The sequence below is a fragment of the Prosopis cineraria genome, unplaced genomic scaffold (genome assembly GCF_029017545.1).
Source record: "Prosopis cineraria cultivar Desert tree isolate PC_DT_omini unplaced genomic scaffold, ASM2901754v1 PC2, whole genome shotgun sequence".
Classification (NCBI taxonomy): domain Eukaryota; kingdom Viridiplantae; phylum Streptophyta; class Magnoliopsida; order Fabales; family Fabaceae; genus Prosopis; species Prosopis cineraria.
The window spans coordinates 8,335,263-8,353,625 of NW_026555333.1; the positions used below are offsets into that span (position 1 = coordinate 8,335,263).

General features: G+C 30.6%; 1 protein-coding gene across 1 annotated transcript; it reads left to right on the plus strand.

Moving 5' to 3' along the window:
- The first annotated feature begins 12,712 nt into the window (after positions 1 to 12,712).
- Positions 12,713 to 16,606, plus strand: LOC129302167 (glutamate receptor 2.9-like). The gene is made up of 5 exons (XM_054940848.1): positions 12,713 to 12,977; positions 13,594 to 14,915; positions 14,997 to 15,309; positions 15,409 to 15,815; positions 15,899 to 16,606. Exons 1-5 carry the CDS (start codon positions 12,716 to 12,718, stop codon positions 16,469 to 16,471), a joined length of 2,877 nt encoding a protein of 958 aa, XP_054796823.1. The 5' UTR covers positions 12,713 to 12,715; the 3' UTR covers positions 16,472 to 16,606.
- The last annotated feature ends 1,757 nt before the right edge of the window (positions 16,607 to 18,363 follow it).

Sequence of the window (18,363 nt, forward strand, 5' to 3'; positions counted from 1 at the left end):
AGGTGGGAAACTGTTCCCTTCTTTTAGTGCTTAGGAATCTTCACCCATATCTTCCTTTGATTTGGAGAAATCTTGCCAATATTGAAGAGATGGTGAGCTTCCCTCTGTTTAATGTTTTTGATGTAGGTGTTTGGATGTTTTATTTCAATTCTTTGATTGTTTGTTAGATTTGGGTTTACATGAATGTGGCCTTTAATTTTCTCTATTTCATTTATTGAATTTTGTATTTTGAATTCATGCTTCCAAGATTGTTATCCATTGGAATTTGGAGCTATGGAAGTTGAATTGGATTTTTCGTTATCCAAAACTATCCATGAACTCTTCAACATCATCAGAATTTGAGTTTAAGAGGGCGAGAATTTCAAGATCCACACTTTCAATGCCAAGGTGTGGATGTATTTTAAGGATATGAGATTTAATCCCTTTTTTCTTGAGACTCAAATCATCCTTTTGTTAGACTATAATGGTTGATGGTAAGTTGTGGAAAAGAAAGTATGGTTGGAGGAAGAGAATGCAAAATTGCGAAGAAGGATCATAAGAATGTGAGAGAAAGAAGTAATAAGCCTCACCATGTTAGCGAATCCAAGTCACCTGTTTACACATTTAGAAAAAGTAATGGATGTTTGCTTTAAATTAATGACAAGAGCTAGATTGCTCCAAATATAATTGTTTAGAATTTAAAATATATTAAAAATAAATTTAAAGTTTAAATCGTCTTTTGATTTATAATTCAAGGTTTAAACTGTCATGTAACCCTTAATTGTAAAAGTAGAATAGTGTACATTATAATCATAATGAGTGTTAAAAGTGGAAACTATAACCCACTTGGCCCATTGTTTGTTTTTCATAATTTTTTTAATGGGTCAAAGATCTTTTTTTTTTATCAAGTATTCATATAAGATATTCTGATATTTTGATTTTTGTCTTGGCGCAATGTCTCTCTTTAATATTTGAAAACATTATAATTTTGCCTTTACTATTAAAAATGTTAAGTTTAACTATTAATTGACTTGAAAATTCATTTAAAATTATTTAAAAAATTACATTAAAAAACTTTTAATAAATTAATATTAATTAAGTTCCTTAAATTAAAAATAATTTTAAAAGATTAAAGTTATTTTTTTACTCATATAAAAGACTAAAATACCAGCTAGATCAATTACTTTTACCAATTACCAAATGATTATTGAATTATCATAGTTGTCAATAATACCAGTAAAAATTATTAAATATTAAAATATTAATGTCTTAATAGGATATCATTTAAATAAATATTATTTTTGATTATTTATTATTAGGGTAAAATATAATATTTGTCTCTTGGTTTTTGTTTAGTATTAATTTTTTTATATGATACTTACTTAAAGCTCTTAAATCTTTCTTGTCTTTTTCTGATAATTTTTTGAATTAATCAATGACTAAAATTAATATTTATTAATAATAGAGATAATATTATACAATAAAAAATTTAGAATATCAAGCACTGATATGTGAACAGTCAAAAGACAAAAATGTTAAAAAAATATTTTCTTTAAATCATGGTAGGGAGTGGAGACTTGAATGAGTGAATTGGTGGGTTAATTAATTCATAATTTTTAAATTCTTAGTGAAGTCATATCATCTGCATCATTAGTAATGTAGTCATGAATCCGGCTTGTAAATATGACTTTTTAGTTTTAAAATTCCTGTCTTCCCCTAAACTTTATGACATTTTTTTTGAAAAAAATTAATATTATGATCCTTATAATTTCATTCAATTCATAATCAAGTCGCTACAATTTAAATACTTTTATCAGCACCTTGTAAGCTTAATTATTGTAAATTTAAATGTTTTTAATATTTGAGCAAAATTGAGGGATAAAAATGACCTTTAACTCATAATTGAATGCTCTTATTGGCTCAAAAATAATGATTGAATGCTTATCATTATAATAAAATATAGATATTATTAATCTAATTTAAACTGTTGAGGCTTAAAATTTTTAATTAATAATTTACAAATAATAAATTAGTTTTTGGAAATGTGATAGTTAAAAGAATATTTTTATTTTAGTTAATGTGTGTATATATATTAAAATAAAAAAATAAAAAATATTAAAGCATTAGTTTCAAGAGTTAAATGAGAATTTAAATGTAAGAGTAATTTAAATTTTAAATTCATTTTTAATATATTTTAATCACTAAACAATTAAATTTGTGACAATTTGGCCTTGTCGTTAATTTCAAACAAACGATAATTAATTTAATAGATAGAGCCCTTACATGGACTAACGCGGCGTGGAAGATCAGGTCTTTCTCCCTCCTCTCTCTCCCCCCCCCCTTCTCACTCTCTCTCTCTCTCTCTCTCTACGCCTCTCTATCAGATCAACCGTCGTCGTCGTCCAGGGACTTGAGAGGGGTACTTGAAAGAGAATGATCAAAGCAGGAACTTTGAGAAAGCTGAGGCGAAGAGATGTTGATGAAGGGGAGGAATGAGGAGCTCACTCTGTTCCTTGCGATGTCGGGGGGAGAAAGAGAACGAAAAAGTACTTCTCTCCCTTGACGGTGCCATTGAAGTCTGCTTTCTTAGCTCTGTCGATGATGCCACCCAGGTTTCTTAATATCTTTGAGACCACTTCTTCAAGGCAGCATTGGGACGACCTAGCTAGAGCTTTGAAGAATGTCAACTAGCAACTAATCCTCTCGACAACATTGCAGTGTTCAATGATCCCACAAATCTATTACTTGGACTTTGCGATCAAGATTGAGTTGTTTCAACATGGGAGGGCGTGGCCCAAAGCGGTGGGCTTATTCCGATGGACGTGACGGTTTCTCTAGTTCTTCCTACAATCAAGCAGTCTGATAGGTCATTTGAACTCAAAAGTAGACATAGCAACGACATTAAGGGTTCAATAAATTAAGTGTTTACTTTGTAACATGTGGGACTATGATGGCCGATAGCCCGGGGGGGAAGAATGTAGTAGGAGGTAAATGAGGTTTTCCATGCCATGTCAACACATGATGAATTCAATCTAAAAAATCTAGATTTGCATTTCAACCTTTCTTTTTTTATTATTTTTTTCAAATCAATAACAATAAATCATGTTAGACTTTGAATCCACTTGGGTCAAATGGTAAAAATAACGTGTACATGTTAGTTGAGTTCTTTCTCAATTCTTTGAAAACACGAACACAAAACATTGAGGGTGTGAAAGGGGAAAAAAAAAGAAAAAAACATAGTTATTAGTGTCTATAATTTTATTAGATTTTATTTTTAATTCTCATAATTTTTTTTAACGTTTTCAATCCTTATCAAATTTTATTTTTAATCCTTATAAATTTTTTTAGTATTTTTAATCCTTATAGAGATTGAAAACATTAAAACTATAAGGACCTAAGTAACAAATATCACCTAATCTTTTTAAAATTATAAAAATTTAAAATACTGAAAAAGCTAAAATTAAAATTTATTAAAACTATATGGATTGATGATTGTATTTTAAGGAGGCAAAAACACAACATTTACTACTATAGACCCAAAACTGGGCGATCCACTACCTTACTATTCCTGTTATAAAAATTTACCTAGTCTGCTATGTATTAAATTGAAAGTTTATATAAAATATTTCAACTGAATAGTGTATTCAAATTTAATTGGGAAAAAAGAGATTATAAATGTAAAGATGAAATGCAATCTCACAGACTCCCACGCCCAATTATAAAATAGCCCATTAGTTTAGAAATATAAGGTGTTTTTTAAAGAATTAAATGTTTTAAAATATAAAATATTTTTAATCTTTCGAAATGTAATCATTATCTTTTTTTAAAAGTGCCTCTATTGATAGTAACTTTATATTTATTATAAGATATTTAATAGAGATAAATATAAAAAGATAAAATTAATTTAAAAATAAATAATTATTTTATTGATAATAAAATTTAATTAAAAATATTTTATATGTTTTAATAAGGGAGTATTTTTTATTGGCTTATATAAAAATACATAGATGCACGGGATAAAAAAAAATATAATTTAGACAATTTCGCTGTTTTCATCTGGACGAAGTCAGGATTCTCCAGGCTGGGATCTTCAAATTTCAGCATTTGTCATTGGTCTCTGCTGTAACTGCGTTGCAACATACTTCTCCATTATTTAATGTGCCCTGTTATCGAAGTTAATTAGTGCAATGATATACGTCACCCGTTACGACTTGACAGAAACAAACACAAAATTTCCAAGGAGTAGTTCTTCTTTATTTTATCAGTCCTAACTATATTTAAAAATTGAATGTCTGAGAAACCACACCATTTTTTTATATAAGTATCAAAACTCTCATACCAATCAAAATTTATTAACTAATTGAAATTACATAAAAATAAAATTATTTTTTAGTCTTACTTTTAATAATATCTCAATTAATATCACAGTAATGGTAGGGGGTAAAACACACTATTAATATTTTTTTATTTTTTAAGATAAAAGCAAGATTACTTAATTATTTAAAAATATCATGATACCTTCTATATTTGAAGATGAAATAGACTTCTAACAAATATTTTTTATATAGAGGTTGAGAAAGCAATTTATTTATGAAGGATAGTGACAAGTCAACGGTTGTATTATACTCCTTCTGATTTCATACATGGCTGAAACAAAACCAAATTGCAAATTCCCTTATTTTGTTTGGCCTGTAGGATGGTGCATTATAGAAAAATCCCTCCCCTGTTGGCCTGAAGAAAATAAAATAAAAAAAAATTATAATTAAGTCCCACACAAAAAAATTAATTACTGTGAAGTTCATTGACAATTGAACTAAACTGTATTGACAATACAATCAATTATCAATGCAGTTTAATTTAATTGTCAATAAATTTTATAATAATTAATTTTTTTGTATGAAATTTTAACATTATTCTCCCATAAAATAAAGCATGTCTGGGAGTAGATTGTATTTCATAATTTCTTAAAAAAAAAAAAAACTATATAGAGCGGGTCACTTCTTCCTTTTCATTCTCAGTCAAGTCCTCCAATCAATTCATAATGACACGTCTCCCCAATGCAAATACGACTATTTAATCTCCTCCCACCAAAAAATATAAATATTGATTTACTTTTATTTCCTAAGTCAACCACCTAGCAGCATGCGTCATCTGTTCTTTTTCCGAAACCATGAAGGAATAATCACTTCCATGGACCTTAGAATTTTTCAAAACCTAAAGATGTGTTTGGAAAAAAAAAAAAAACTCCAAAAGGTGAAAATATATCTCAATTCAGACAATCGATGAAGCTTTTAATCTTGTAATAGAGGAGTCTTCATGATGAAATGTGTTACTGTAAATCACGTCTGTAAGAAAACCAATCAACAAAGTCATTAGTTGGCTCACAGTGCCGACTTTATTGTAGATATTTTGTATAAATACAGGTGGCTTGTTCAATTGTCGCCCCTTCTTCTTCTTCTTCTTTTTTTTTTTATTTTTAAGAAAATAGGTTGAAAGTGATTTGTAAACTTTTCGCCCATGCTAATAGAATTAGACTTGATGTGGGTGTTTCTGTCGCCCAGGAGCGTCAAGGAAGTTGTGGAGGACTTGCTAGAGGTGATAAGGGAACCTGAATTGTGGGCTTTCAACATAAACTTGGACTCACTACTTGTATTGAGGTTGAACTTGTTGCAATTCTGCAGGGTCTAGCGTATGCCAGCAGAAAGATTTCAAAGGTGTAAGTATTCAATCTGATTCCCTTGAAGGAATCACTCTGCTTTTCAAATATGGCAGCCCGGGCCATCCTCTTTCGACCATTATTAATGAAATCAGCATTTGAAGGCTATGAACTGAAGCATTCACCCAGGGACACGCTTATCTGTACCGATACCTTGACCAAGGATACTCGACGCAATTCTAATGATTTTGTCTTCTATGGTTCTGTTCCTGATATTTATGCTTTTAATATGCCTTTAGTTTAGTTTTATTTTCAAGCATTGACTTGACTATTGTGATTAAAAATAATATTACATGACTTTTCATGACTTCCTCTCCTTCTTTACTTGTTTTGAAAAAATTAATTGGTGGTCCTTATAATGTTTTTTCAATTTTAAATTAAGTCATTGTAATATATTTTGTTTTAATCGAGCTCATATAGTTTGATTTATTGAATATATTAATCCTTAAAAGTTAAAATTATTAAAGAATGATTAACTTTTGAAAAATGAACACTTAAATTTTGTGAAAAATTTAATTTGATTTAATAGTTTTGGCAAAAGAAAATTTTGATCCAACACGGTGTTTATATTTCTATTAATTTTTATGAAACTTTTATATGTATAAAATTAAAGAAAACTAATTATTTAATACTTCTAATTTAATTGAGCTTGTATTCCAATTTTTTGTACTTTAACTCGTCAGTGTGACTGAATTCTTGTATTTTCTCCTCTTATCTCCTTCCATTCTTATTTAGTTAAAAAATAAATGAATTCCTTATAACCCGTCCTGCAAGGCACTTACAGTCAACAGCAATCTTAAAACTTTCAAGTTGCTTCCTTGATGAATATTAAAAAAAAAAAATTCTCAATTGTCTGTTAGAAAGCGTCACATCAGAAAAAATAAGGTGAGAGTGATTTTTCAAAATATATGTAATTGGTAGAATTTCAATAAAGACCTTGAATTATGTTTATTTAAATTTAAAATTTTTAAAATTTTAAAATTTTGCTATAGTCTGTGAGCATTGATTTAATATTAATTTTTAAAAATGACAAAAAATTTTCATTTAAAGTAATATAAAATTTTTTTACTTCACTTATTCATTTACTTATGAAATATTGTTAATTTTTTTATTTTATTTGTTCATTTTCTTGAAATAAAATCAAGTGAAAATTTAACAATGAACAACTTAAATAGAAAAATTAACAATAATTCATAACTAGATAAATAATATACAATATACTCCTCTGGTCTAATTTATAAGTTACTTCCAATATATTTCACTAGTACTAAAAAAAACTTTAAAACTCATCAACTCTATCTTAAAATTTAATAAATTTTTAACTTTTTTTCTTATTAAATATGCATACTTTAATGACATATTTTCTCTCCAATATTCAATGGAGGGTGAAAAAAAATTTGTAATGAAAATTTAATAACATGAGTTATAAATAGGGCTAAAAAAATTTTTCTCTTTCTGCTTTATAAATAGGATCAGAGAAAGTACGAACCAATAAGTAGTCTTAAAATGATTAAAATGTCTAAAATAAAAACAAGTTAGGTGGCGTAATGGAAAATATTTCATGAATTAATTAACGAGTGATGTAAGACAATGAATAAGTGAAATAAATTTTTTTATATTAATTTAAATGAATGATAATTTTATTATTTCTTTCAATAATATAATATTAAATTAGATTGCGGTGAAATTTTTAAAATTTTAAAATTTTAAATTTAAATAAATCTAGTTTAAAGATCTTTGTTAAAATTCTTCCCATATATTAATTTAAATACAACCTGTTGGCAGTAAAAAGGTATTATTACATTCTAGGCAAATAAAGAGCTTTTTGTTCTATCTTACCTGATGTCGTGCTTTCTGTTTTACACAACTTGTTGTTAAACATTTGGCAAATGGATTACGGGTCAATCTATTGGCTAGCTCGCCTAGGCCGACATTTTTATGGGTTGGGTTAGACCAATTCACCAGATAAAATGGACTAAAAAAAACTCAACCCAACTCATTTTTTAATAGGTTAGCCAATTCATTGACTAGCCCACAAAAATTTATCAATTTTTTTAATAATTTAAAATTTATATAATATAAATATATATTTATTTTACATTTTAAAGTAAATTAAAAATTAAAAAACTTGTAAATAAATAAAATAAATATAGAATTCAACTAACTAATTTCATTTTTCTAGATTTTTATTATTAATCATCTTCTTGTCTAGGTGTGTTATCTTTTTCGATGAGAACAAAAATTTGAATATAAACTCATATTATTTTTCTCAATAAATTTATATTTATAATTTCAATCAATAAATCTTATGAGATTAATAAATACTATATATTTAAAATGTTTCTGTAAAAAACTAATAAATCATTGATTTATAAATTATAATAAAAATTTTATTTGCAAATTATAAAAAAAATTTATACTATATTTTAAATTTAAATAACATATTTAGAAGTCATAAATTATATATTTAAAAAATATTATCATTATTATAGATTTATAAAAAAATATAATATGATTAAAAATAAAAAATATTTTTTAAAAAATATGCTAGCCAATAAATCAGCCCATTTTAACTTTCTAATTTTATAAGTTGAACTAACCAAATTTATTTTAAAAAAATAAATTAATTTATTTAATTCAATTTATTAAATTTTATAAATTAAATGTACTAGCTTGCTAGCTCAATTTATTTTATTGACTCTACCTGTCCGCGCGTGTTTCTTCCGCGCGTGTTTCTTCTAAAAGGGTTAGAATTTAATAATCCCATTTTTCTTGTCAGCTTTTATTTATATTACACACTTTTTTTTTTTTTTTAAAGCAAGTCACTTTGACCTTTTTTTACCTGATGTCGCGCTGATCTGCCAGGGAATGGATTCCTCCATTTCTTTTCTCTCATTTTTTCTTCCTTTCCCAATCCCTATTTATTATTTTATTTTATTTTTTCTATATTAAATTATAAAATATTTTTAAATAAAATTTTATATGTTAATAAAATTTATTAAATATACTTTACAACTTTAATTTTTTAAAATAAAAATATAAATTTTTAAAAATATATTTTATTTAATACTTCATTGATGAAAGAATATTGAAAAGAAAAAATATATAAAAAGAGTAATACTAAAAAATTATCATTAATAAAATTTTATTTTTATTAAAATGTCTTTATATTTTGAGACTAAATTTTTTAAAAATATTTTATAATTTAAGATGAAAGGAGTATTAATTAAATTCGATGAATGGTGAGGATTGAAAAAAAGGAGGGAAAATGAGAAAAAAAAAAGGAAGAATCCATCAGATAAACAATTTTTAACGCACTTAATTACCATTAGTTCCACGTCGGATGGGTTATAGGGCACTCATTTATTTTCCGAGAAATAAGGATGGATGGAAATGATGAAAAAAGGTCTTGAGTAAAATTATAAGAATTAAATAATTATTTTTTTAAAAAATTATTTAGAAGATACATGACAAACTAATTATATAAATTTTAAGTTATAAAGATTAATGAATTAATTTTAAATTATGAAATTTTTAATAATAATATAAAAGTTCATTTACCAGAAAAAATAATGGTTCGTAATTTCATTTTTTAAAAAATTAATAATTTAATCTTTAGAGATTAATAAATTTATCAAATCAGCCATTAAAAACTTGATCAAAATAAAATAAATTTTATAAATTTAATTTAAAATTTAAAAATTATAAAGATATGTGAATTAAATTTTTATTAATTTTTTTGTAATGCCATAGTACTTATTGCTGTCCCTATTAATTGTAGGCCCAGCAAATAGTCAAACTTGATCATGGCTGTTTTTTTTTTTTTTTTTCCAGATAATTATCGCTGTTATGCATGCGATATTGATTAACTTTTACAAAAATAATCCATATTATAAGATTAAACAGAATAAAAGGATCAATATTTATTATATTTTATATTATAATTAGTTTATTATATTTATTAATAATATATCATTAATGACAAACTCCTTACATTTTAATATGAACCAGCTACATTTTTAAATTTTAAAAAGTTTGTTCTATATTTTGTTGGTACAAAATTTTTTGAGCCTTTAGGCCAATTTATCGTTAATTTAAACCATGATCATATTTTGAATCTAAGATAAAAATATTTTAAATATAACATATACAATGCATTAGTATAAACAGAAGTAGAGAGAAAAATAAATATGAAGATAAAATATTTGTTCATGCTTAAATTCTTTTATACTCCCTCCATTAAAAAATATAAGACTTTTTTAATCAAATCTCACTTCTTAATAAATTAGTTACTTACTCTCACACTAACTCTATCTTTTTATATTTATCCCTATTAAATACCCTATAATAAATATAAAGTCATTTATCAATAGTGACACTTTTTTTAAAAAAAGTAATGATTACAATTTAAAAGACTAAAAATATTTTATATTTTTGAACATTTAATTCTTTAAAAAATGCTTTACATTTTTAAATGGAGGGATTAAAAAATATCAAAACCAGGTATATTAATAATAGACAATAACATTAGAAATCCTTTGCTAAAAAAAATGACACTAGAAATCCATATGTTCGATCTCAAGATTGAGATATATGTCCGTATTTAGTGTTTAAACATGCCTTGAACTGATTATGCCAGTGTCTAATTAAAAACAAAAAAACAAAAAGGAAAACAAATACGTAGGTACCATGCCGCAACTCATTTCATGTGCACTAAGAGTGTTCATACATTCTCGCATGACCTTATACATGATAGTATTTTTAATTTTATGCATTTGGACAAAGAGAGGCCAGTTCACTGATTACATTTAGACAAAGTCAGGCCAATCGTTGAAGTTTGATTTTGTCATCGATCCATGCTCGCTTCATCTAAAATCTTTCAAGGTCTTTCAATGTTTGATTCACTTAAAATCTTTCAACTATTCACACATGCTAGTGCTTTATAAATTCATGTCAACCCATCAGATGAATTACTTTATTATTATTTAAGAAAATCTTTCATTACAGTGTTTAGCATAAATGGTATAATTTAAAACTTGGTACTAACACTGACGTGTCTTCTCGAACGCGTCTATTCTTTAAGTTTTCTCTTAGACTTCGTTTGGAATGAAAAAAAAAGAAGAAGATAAAATTAGAAGGAAAAAAGAAGCCAGAGGGAAAATATATTTTCCAACGTTGTTCCCCTTAATTTCTACAATCAACATCCGTGGAAAGAAAATCAAAGAAAAGATTTTATACTATAAAAGAAAAATGTCTTCCCCCCACCAGTTTCCTCTAATCTCTCTCTTCTCTATTTTTCCTTATTTCAAACTGAGGGTTAATGTTCATATAAAAATCCTCTGCCTTATTTAGCTAAGGAACCCCATAAGTAATCTTTAATTACAATTAAAACAATGACTTCGGAAGTTCAATTCCTTTTCATTAAAAAAAAAAAAAACGAGACAGAGAGAGAGAGAGAACTGGCGCATGTAAATGAAATGTTGTCAAATTTTTTTTTTACGTGAAGTATTCAATAAAAATATAAATAATATTAAATATAAGGTAAGTTTGATATTAATAATAGTAAAAAAAATGTAAGAAATTAACTGTCATAAAAAATCAATTAAGGTAATCTCATATAAAATTTTATTTAAATGATTTAAAGTATTTTAATTAAATAGATTGCAAATGACATGACATATTCAATATACTTAAAAATTTTTCTTGTTGTCATTATTCATATTGAAATTGTTATTCATGGACGTTAAAATTGGGGGAGTAATAATTAAGTTCAAAATATTAATTTAATAACAATTAAGTTTATGATCTTAAAAAAACATAAATAACAAATAACAAATGTAAATTATGAAATCTAGCAATCATTAATTTGTGATTTACAATTGAAAATTTTATTTGATATTTTTAACTTAAATCTTACATAATTTTTTTTAAAACTTAACTGTTATTATTAAATTAAAATTTTGATACTTAACTGTATTCTAACCTTAAAAATTTAAAAATTATGACCATGTTGAATTCGAACGGGGGTTTAATTTAGAACAACGCTCAACAGAGAATCGTGCTCATGAACGTCTGTTGACCTCTCTTTCCATCACTGTCCTCCATCATCTTTTTCTTTTTTTGAGGGGCTAGCCAAAGAAGTACTATTCGTTACTGCAAAAAGAGCTTACAAAGCCGAACCCAAGCGCGTAAACCAGACAAAACAAAGAAGATCAGCAAACACAGAGCCAAGAAATAATTAATTAATGCAATTAATCGCTAGGAGGGTAGTTGCGTTACAAATCACACTAAACCAAGCGAAGAGCGAGAGAATTTATTCAGTAATCAATTCAATGCACGCCCTCAAAACCGTACGACTGTCAGAATTTTTGAATGGACTCTAACGGAGAGTTCATTCAATGGACCATCCCAAATCGTACTAGAACATGTGCATAGACTATGAATTTTATTGATGATTAAAAGGAAATTCGACATGTTATTTCGCGACCGAATGGGGCTTGACGTGGTCAAAGGTATACCAAGGTGGAACCTTTTTTTGTTTTCTAGTTTTTCCCTTCGCCAAGATAAATCAACAACTCTTGTATATTTCATCAACCGCGTTAATCAGTTAGACTCTCTTCTTTTCTCTAGTTATCCAAACAAATCATTTCTTTTACGATGATAATAATTTTTTTTGGCTAAAAGCGCTATTTTATGCATTTACAAAATTAATTTCTTTTTAAACCGAAAACATTAAAAGTATTTTTTGGCCATCAAATATTAATAATATATAGTATAGCTAATATTAAATATTTTTTCATGGGAGCTATCAGCGATTTGCAAAATGCAGCGGTTTTAAATATTCCTTTTTTGGGTTTATTTACCAAAAGAATATTCTTTTTTTAGCACAACTAGCCTGTGAACCAAACGAAGTTGTGCACTATTTTAGTTTAGTAGCTTTCAAATCCACTGGGAACACTATAAATACGCGTTACTTTGACCATCAACTTGGAAAAGCTATCAGCTTGACATTCGAGGACGATGAAGAAGCTCGTGTGCCTTCTGCTCTTCCTTATCTGGACTCTTGCTTGTTTCCTGCGCGCAGCAGTAGCTCAGACCAGCGAAACCGTGCCGGTGAAAGTAGGAATCGTACTTGATCTTTCGTCTTCCACGGCGAAGATGGGGCTGACCTGCATCAACATGTCCCTCTCTGAGTTCTACGCCTCTCATTCTCATTACAAAACTAGGCTCGCTTTCTTCGTCAGGGACTCCTCGAGAGACGTCGTTACTGCTGCTGCTCGAGGTTTTCTTCTGTGCTTTCTTCTTCGTCTTTTTTCCATGATTGTTGGTTTTGGTCATCGCGCCGTTCGTTTGATCGTGTCCCTCTTTTCTGGGATCAGCGGAGGCATAGTGTTTGAATCACTGTTTGAAGTTGCAAAACTTTTTGCCGTTTCCATTTAGATAACATTGAAATATTCAGGAACCGCAACTTTCAAAAGTTGTCCGAATATTAAACCCTATTTTTCAAACATTTCTTATCAGTCCTATAGCTTAACCTGTTAGGCGCTCCTGCCTTTAGAAAATTATTTAATATTTATAGTAAGGAAATTGTCACTTGCATTATTATCACATTAACATCTGATAGTCTAGCTGATAGATAGTTTATCTAGGAAAATGTAGATTTAAACAACTTCAAAGTAAAACAACAGTTTTTCCTCGAGCATTGACATCAAAGTCTTGTTAAAAAAACTGAGCATGTTCGAACCAGCTAAGACAAACAAGAATGATTTTACTTGATCAGCGCCATTCAGCGGAAACAACATATGCACAGCACCGTCATTTTTTCTTCCTCGAGTATGCATGCTTGTTGTATGGGATCCTAACATGTTTCTGAACATCGTAATTATGATGATGAACAGCTATCGATCTCATCAAAACAGAACTAGTGCAAGCCATAATAGGACCATCGACATCAATGGAGGCCAACTTTGTGATCAGTCTTGGAGCGGAAGCCCATGTGCCCATCGTAACCTTCTCGGCAACGAGTACTTCTCTTGCTTCTCTGGGGAGCCCATACTTCTTTCAGATTGCACACAACGATTCGGCTCAAGTAAATGCAATTAGCTCAATCGTGCAAGCTTTTCGGTGGAAAGAGGCAGTGCCCATTTACGTGGACAACGGTTATGGACAGGGGGTCGTGCCCTTCTTAATTAATTCTCTTCAACAAGCTTATGTTCGAATCCCATATCAGAGTGCCATTTCACCTTCAGCCACGGACGAAGAGATGAAAACAGAGCTCAAAAAGTTGATGACCAAGCAAACCAGAGTGTTTGTCGTGCATATGCCCACCAATATTGGCACTCGTCTCTTCCCCATAGCAAAACAGATCGGTATGATGAGCAGAGGCTATGTTTGGATAATAACCGATGGTTTGGGCAATGCGTTGAATTCCTTCGATTCCTCAGTCATAGAATCAATGCAGGGAGTATTGGGTGTGAAGAGTTATGTTCCTAAAACGAAAAAACTCGATGATTTTAAAGTCAGATGGAAAAGAAGGTTCGCACAAGACAATCCAACCCTTGCGAGCACAAATCTGAACGCGTTTGGGTTATGGGCTTATGATGCAACCACAGCTTTAGCCATGGCTGTTGAGCAGGTCGGCACCCGCAATCTTGGGTTCGATGCGAGTAATGATTCGGGAAATTCTTATGATCTTGAAAGTCTGGGAGTTTCACGAAATGGGGAAACGCTGCGTGAAGCCTTATCCAGAATCAGATTTAGAGGCCTGAGTGGAGAGTTCAAAGTTGTTGATGGACAATTGCCAGCATCAACGTTTGAGATAGTAAACGTGGTTGCTAATGGGCAAAGAACCATAGGATTTTGGACATCACAAAATGGACTTGTCCGAAATCTCAATTCTACATCAAAGAAGGATCTAGCAGCAGTAATATGGCCAGGGGATACAAAATCTATTCCAAGGGGTTGGGAAATCCCTATAAATGGAACAAAGTTGAGGGTAGGCGTACCAGTGAAAGCAGGTTACACGGAATTTGTGAAGGCGACTTTTAATCCAGCCACAAATCAAACAGAAATCACTGGATTCTGCATCGACGTGTTCAAGGCTGTGGTGCGTGCGTTACCGTATGAACTGCCATATGAATTCATCCCATTTCCTAAGATGGAAGCTGTGATTAGTACAACTCCAATATACAACGACCTCATCACCCAAGTATATTTAGGGGTAATTAAATCCGTTTGGATACTTCCCCTCCACCAAGTTCACTTCAAATAGGTGTTGACGAAATATTATTTTGATTTGCAGAACTTTGACGCGGCGGTGGGGGATGTGACGATCATAGCAAACAGGTCCAACTATGTGGATTTCACTTTGCCGTACACTGAATCTGGCGTAACAATGATAGTTCCGGTGAAAGACAAGAGGAAGAAGAATGCGTGGGCCTTCTTAGGGCCATTGACTTGGGATCTTTGGGTGACAATGGCTTGTTCCTTTGTATTTATTGGGTTCGTTGTGTGGGTGCTTGAACACCGAATAAACGAACATTTCAGAGGGCCTCCGTCGCACCAGATTGGCACCAGCTTATGGTTTTCTTTCTCGATCATGGTTTTTGCCCATCGTAAGTTGTACTTCTCCTCATAGTTTTATACTGATTTTTTATGATTAGCATTAGTGTGGATAAGTGTAACACATGATAAATTATTTGATGGTTTTACAGGAGAGAGAGTGGTGAGCAACTTGAGTAGATTTGTGGTGATCATATGGATATTTGTAGTTTTGATTCTGATTCAAAGTTACACTGCGAGTTTGACGTCGCTCTTGACGGTTGAACAGCTTACCCCAACTGTGGATGACGTGAATCTACTCATAAAGAATAGACTGAATGTTGGTTATATGGAAGGTTCTTTTGTGTATGGAGTTTTGAAGGATATGGGTTTTCAAGATTATCAACTCAAAATTTATAATTCCATTGAAAGTTTCCATAAATTATTTGAAAGGGGAGTTGAAAATGGTGGAATTGCTGCTGCGTTTGATGAAATTCCATATGTAAAACTCTTTCTTGGGAATTATTGCTCCAAGTATACCATGGCCGATCCAACTTTTAAAACTGGGGGCTTTGGCTTTGTAAGTTTGTCACAATTCTCAATTTTAGTCTTAATACTATCCTACTTTAATAGGATTGCTAATTAAATTGGGTTGAATTGCAGGTTTTCCCAAAAGAGTTTCCTCTTGTAGCTGACATTTCTAGAGCAATCTTGAACGTGACACAAGGGAATAAAATGAAAAGACTAGAGAGTGAATGGTTCAATGGAAATAATTGTCCAGATTCCAAGGCCTTGGTTTCCTCAACTAGCCTTGGCCTTGAGAGCTTCTGGGGCTTATTCCTCATCGCAGGACTTGCTTCTATATTAGCACTCATCATCTTCGCGGTCACATTCCTATACCAAAATAGAAATATTTGGTCACTCTATAATCCCGGCGCATCAATATGGACGCGAATAAAGATGTTGGTAAGGATTTTTGACCAAAGAGACGAGAGCTCTCACACTTTCAAGAGAAAGGAAGACAAGAGTGAAGCTGCTAGCACTCATGGGCCAAGTGCAATGGAGGCGTCTCCAACATCACAGTGTCCCCCAAGTCCATCAAGTGAAGCTGAATCTGATTTTTCCTTTAATGGAGACGGTGCAGTGTGTTCTGAAGAGTTCAATGAGGCTTATCCAAATAGCTTTCTGCCTCAAAACGTGGAGATAACCGTCCGGCATTGGATACAGCCTACTTAACTAAGGTTGTTGTCTTTAACATGACAGACATTCTCGTAACTGTACAATCATCAATGTAGCAATCATTATCATGCGGATTCTGAGCATCATCTAGTTAGACAATATATGTGTAAATATATTCACAAGACCATGGCACGATCTTGAGAGTCAAATATTCTGTTACTAAAATGCAAGCAAGGAGATTGGTCAAGTCATGGTGATAGCATTAAAATTAATATTTTAAAAATTGAATTAGACATCAAATTGAAAAAGTTAACAAGTCATGATTTTTACAGTTCAACTGATCAAATCAATAGTTAAACTAGTGATAAAATAATTAAACAAAAATATAATAAAGATTAGTATTAAATAACAACAAGAATTTAAAATAAATAAAAATAGGCTATAATTTCTAATATTTATATAAGTTAAAATTCATTTTATTTAAGATGATGGAAAAAAAGGTTATATGTTTTTTTTTATAAACTGGATGAGGCCCATCTAAATATGGGCAATGTTATTACAGTCAGCTAACAATGATGATTCCATTTCAAAGGTGGAGAAGAGAAACGATAAAATCCAGGCCAGCTACTAAGAGCTTGTTTTGCAAGATGGTCAGCCACACTATTTCTTGATCTGTAAACATGGTGAATATTAACCTCCCAATGCCTGTAAAGTAAACACTAGATTTGCTCAATCAGTTCCTGGAGATGGTGGTGGTGGCATTCATTTACCCGAACTAAGTGGATAGCCTCTACAACGTCACTCTCCAAGATAACACGTTGAAAGTTTAAATCCATGCTTCCTTCAAGCCAAACAAGATCGCCCATGATTTAGACTCCAAGCTATCTTTTCTGATGCTGCCACATAGGAAGCCAGATGAGAATTTTCCAGAGTGGTCCTGAAAGACTCTACCACAACCTGCAACAGGTCTATCAGGTAAGAAAGCTCCATCAACATTAATTGAAACCCAATTTATGGGGGGTGGCTGCCATTTTGAATAGCTGGATAGAGGGGTATTCCCTGAGATATTGAACATTGTTTAAAGAAGTTTTCTGATGCTGTAAGCTCTTTAAAGTTGACATAACTTAGGTATAAATTGATTCATTACTTCTATTGCGATCTTTAAAAATATAAGAGTTTCATCATTACCATAAAAGCCAGTAGCTTAGTGCAAATATAGCGCTCCATTCTGGAGTCATCTTACTTCTAGCACCTATCATGTTCTATCGCATCCATTAAGGCTGTGCTGTCCCAAAAAACACCCTAAGATATTTGACGAGCAGAAGTTTACTCCAATACTTGAAGGCTCCTGGATAATTTGGAGGATATGTATTATGTCTTCTGCTTGAGACGGGTACTAAGCACATTGGCCATCTGTATTCATCATTCTACGTCTATGTGTTTCATTCGTCAGTAACAGATTGTATACAGCACAAGCCACATGAATGTTCGATAACTGTGAGGGACATGTAACTTCCAAATTCTGGACTATATAGGTGTGCCCAGACCGTTTTCACTAACCTTATCCCATATAGTTTTAATTCCAGCCCAAGTGTTAAAACCTGGATGCTTCTTATTAATCACAGGGACTAAATCATTTTCACACTTATACTTCTTTCTTATAACTTTAACCCAAAGATCATCTCTGCACTTCATCAACTTCTATCCAAGCTTTATGAGAGTAGCTTGGTTTTAAATTTTAGTGTGTTTAATGCCTAAACCACCATTCCTCTTACAATTTCCCATGTCTTTCTAAGATACTAAGTGAATCCTTTTCTTTTCTGTCGTAGATCCCTAAATAAAACTTTTATTCATTTTATCCAACGTCTCACACGTATGAGTGGGGAGTAAAGTAGTTTGCAGGGTGTAGCTTGGGATGGCAGTACTTACTGAAGAAACTAAAGTCATCC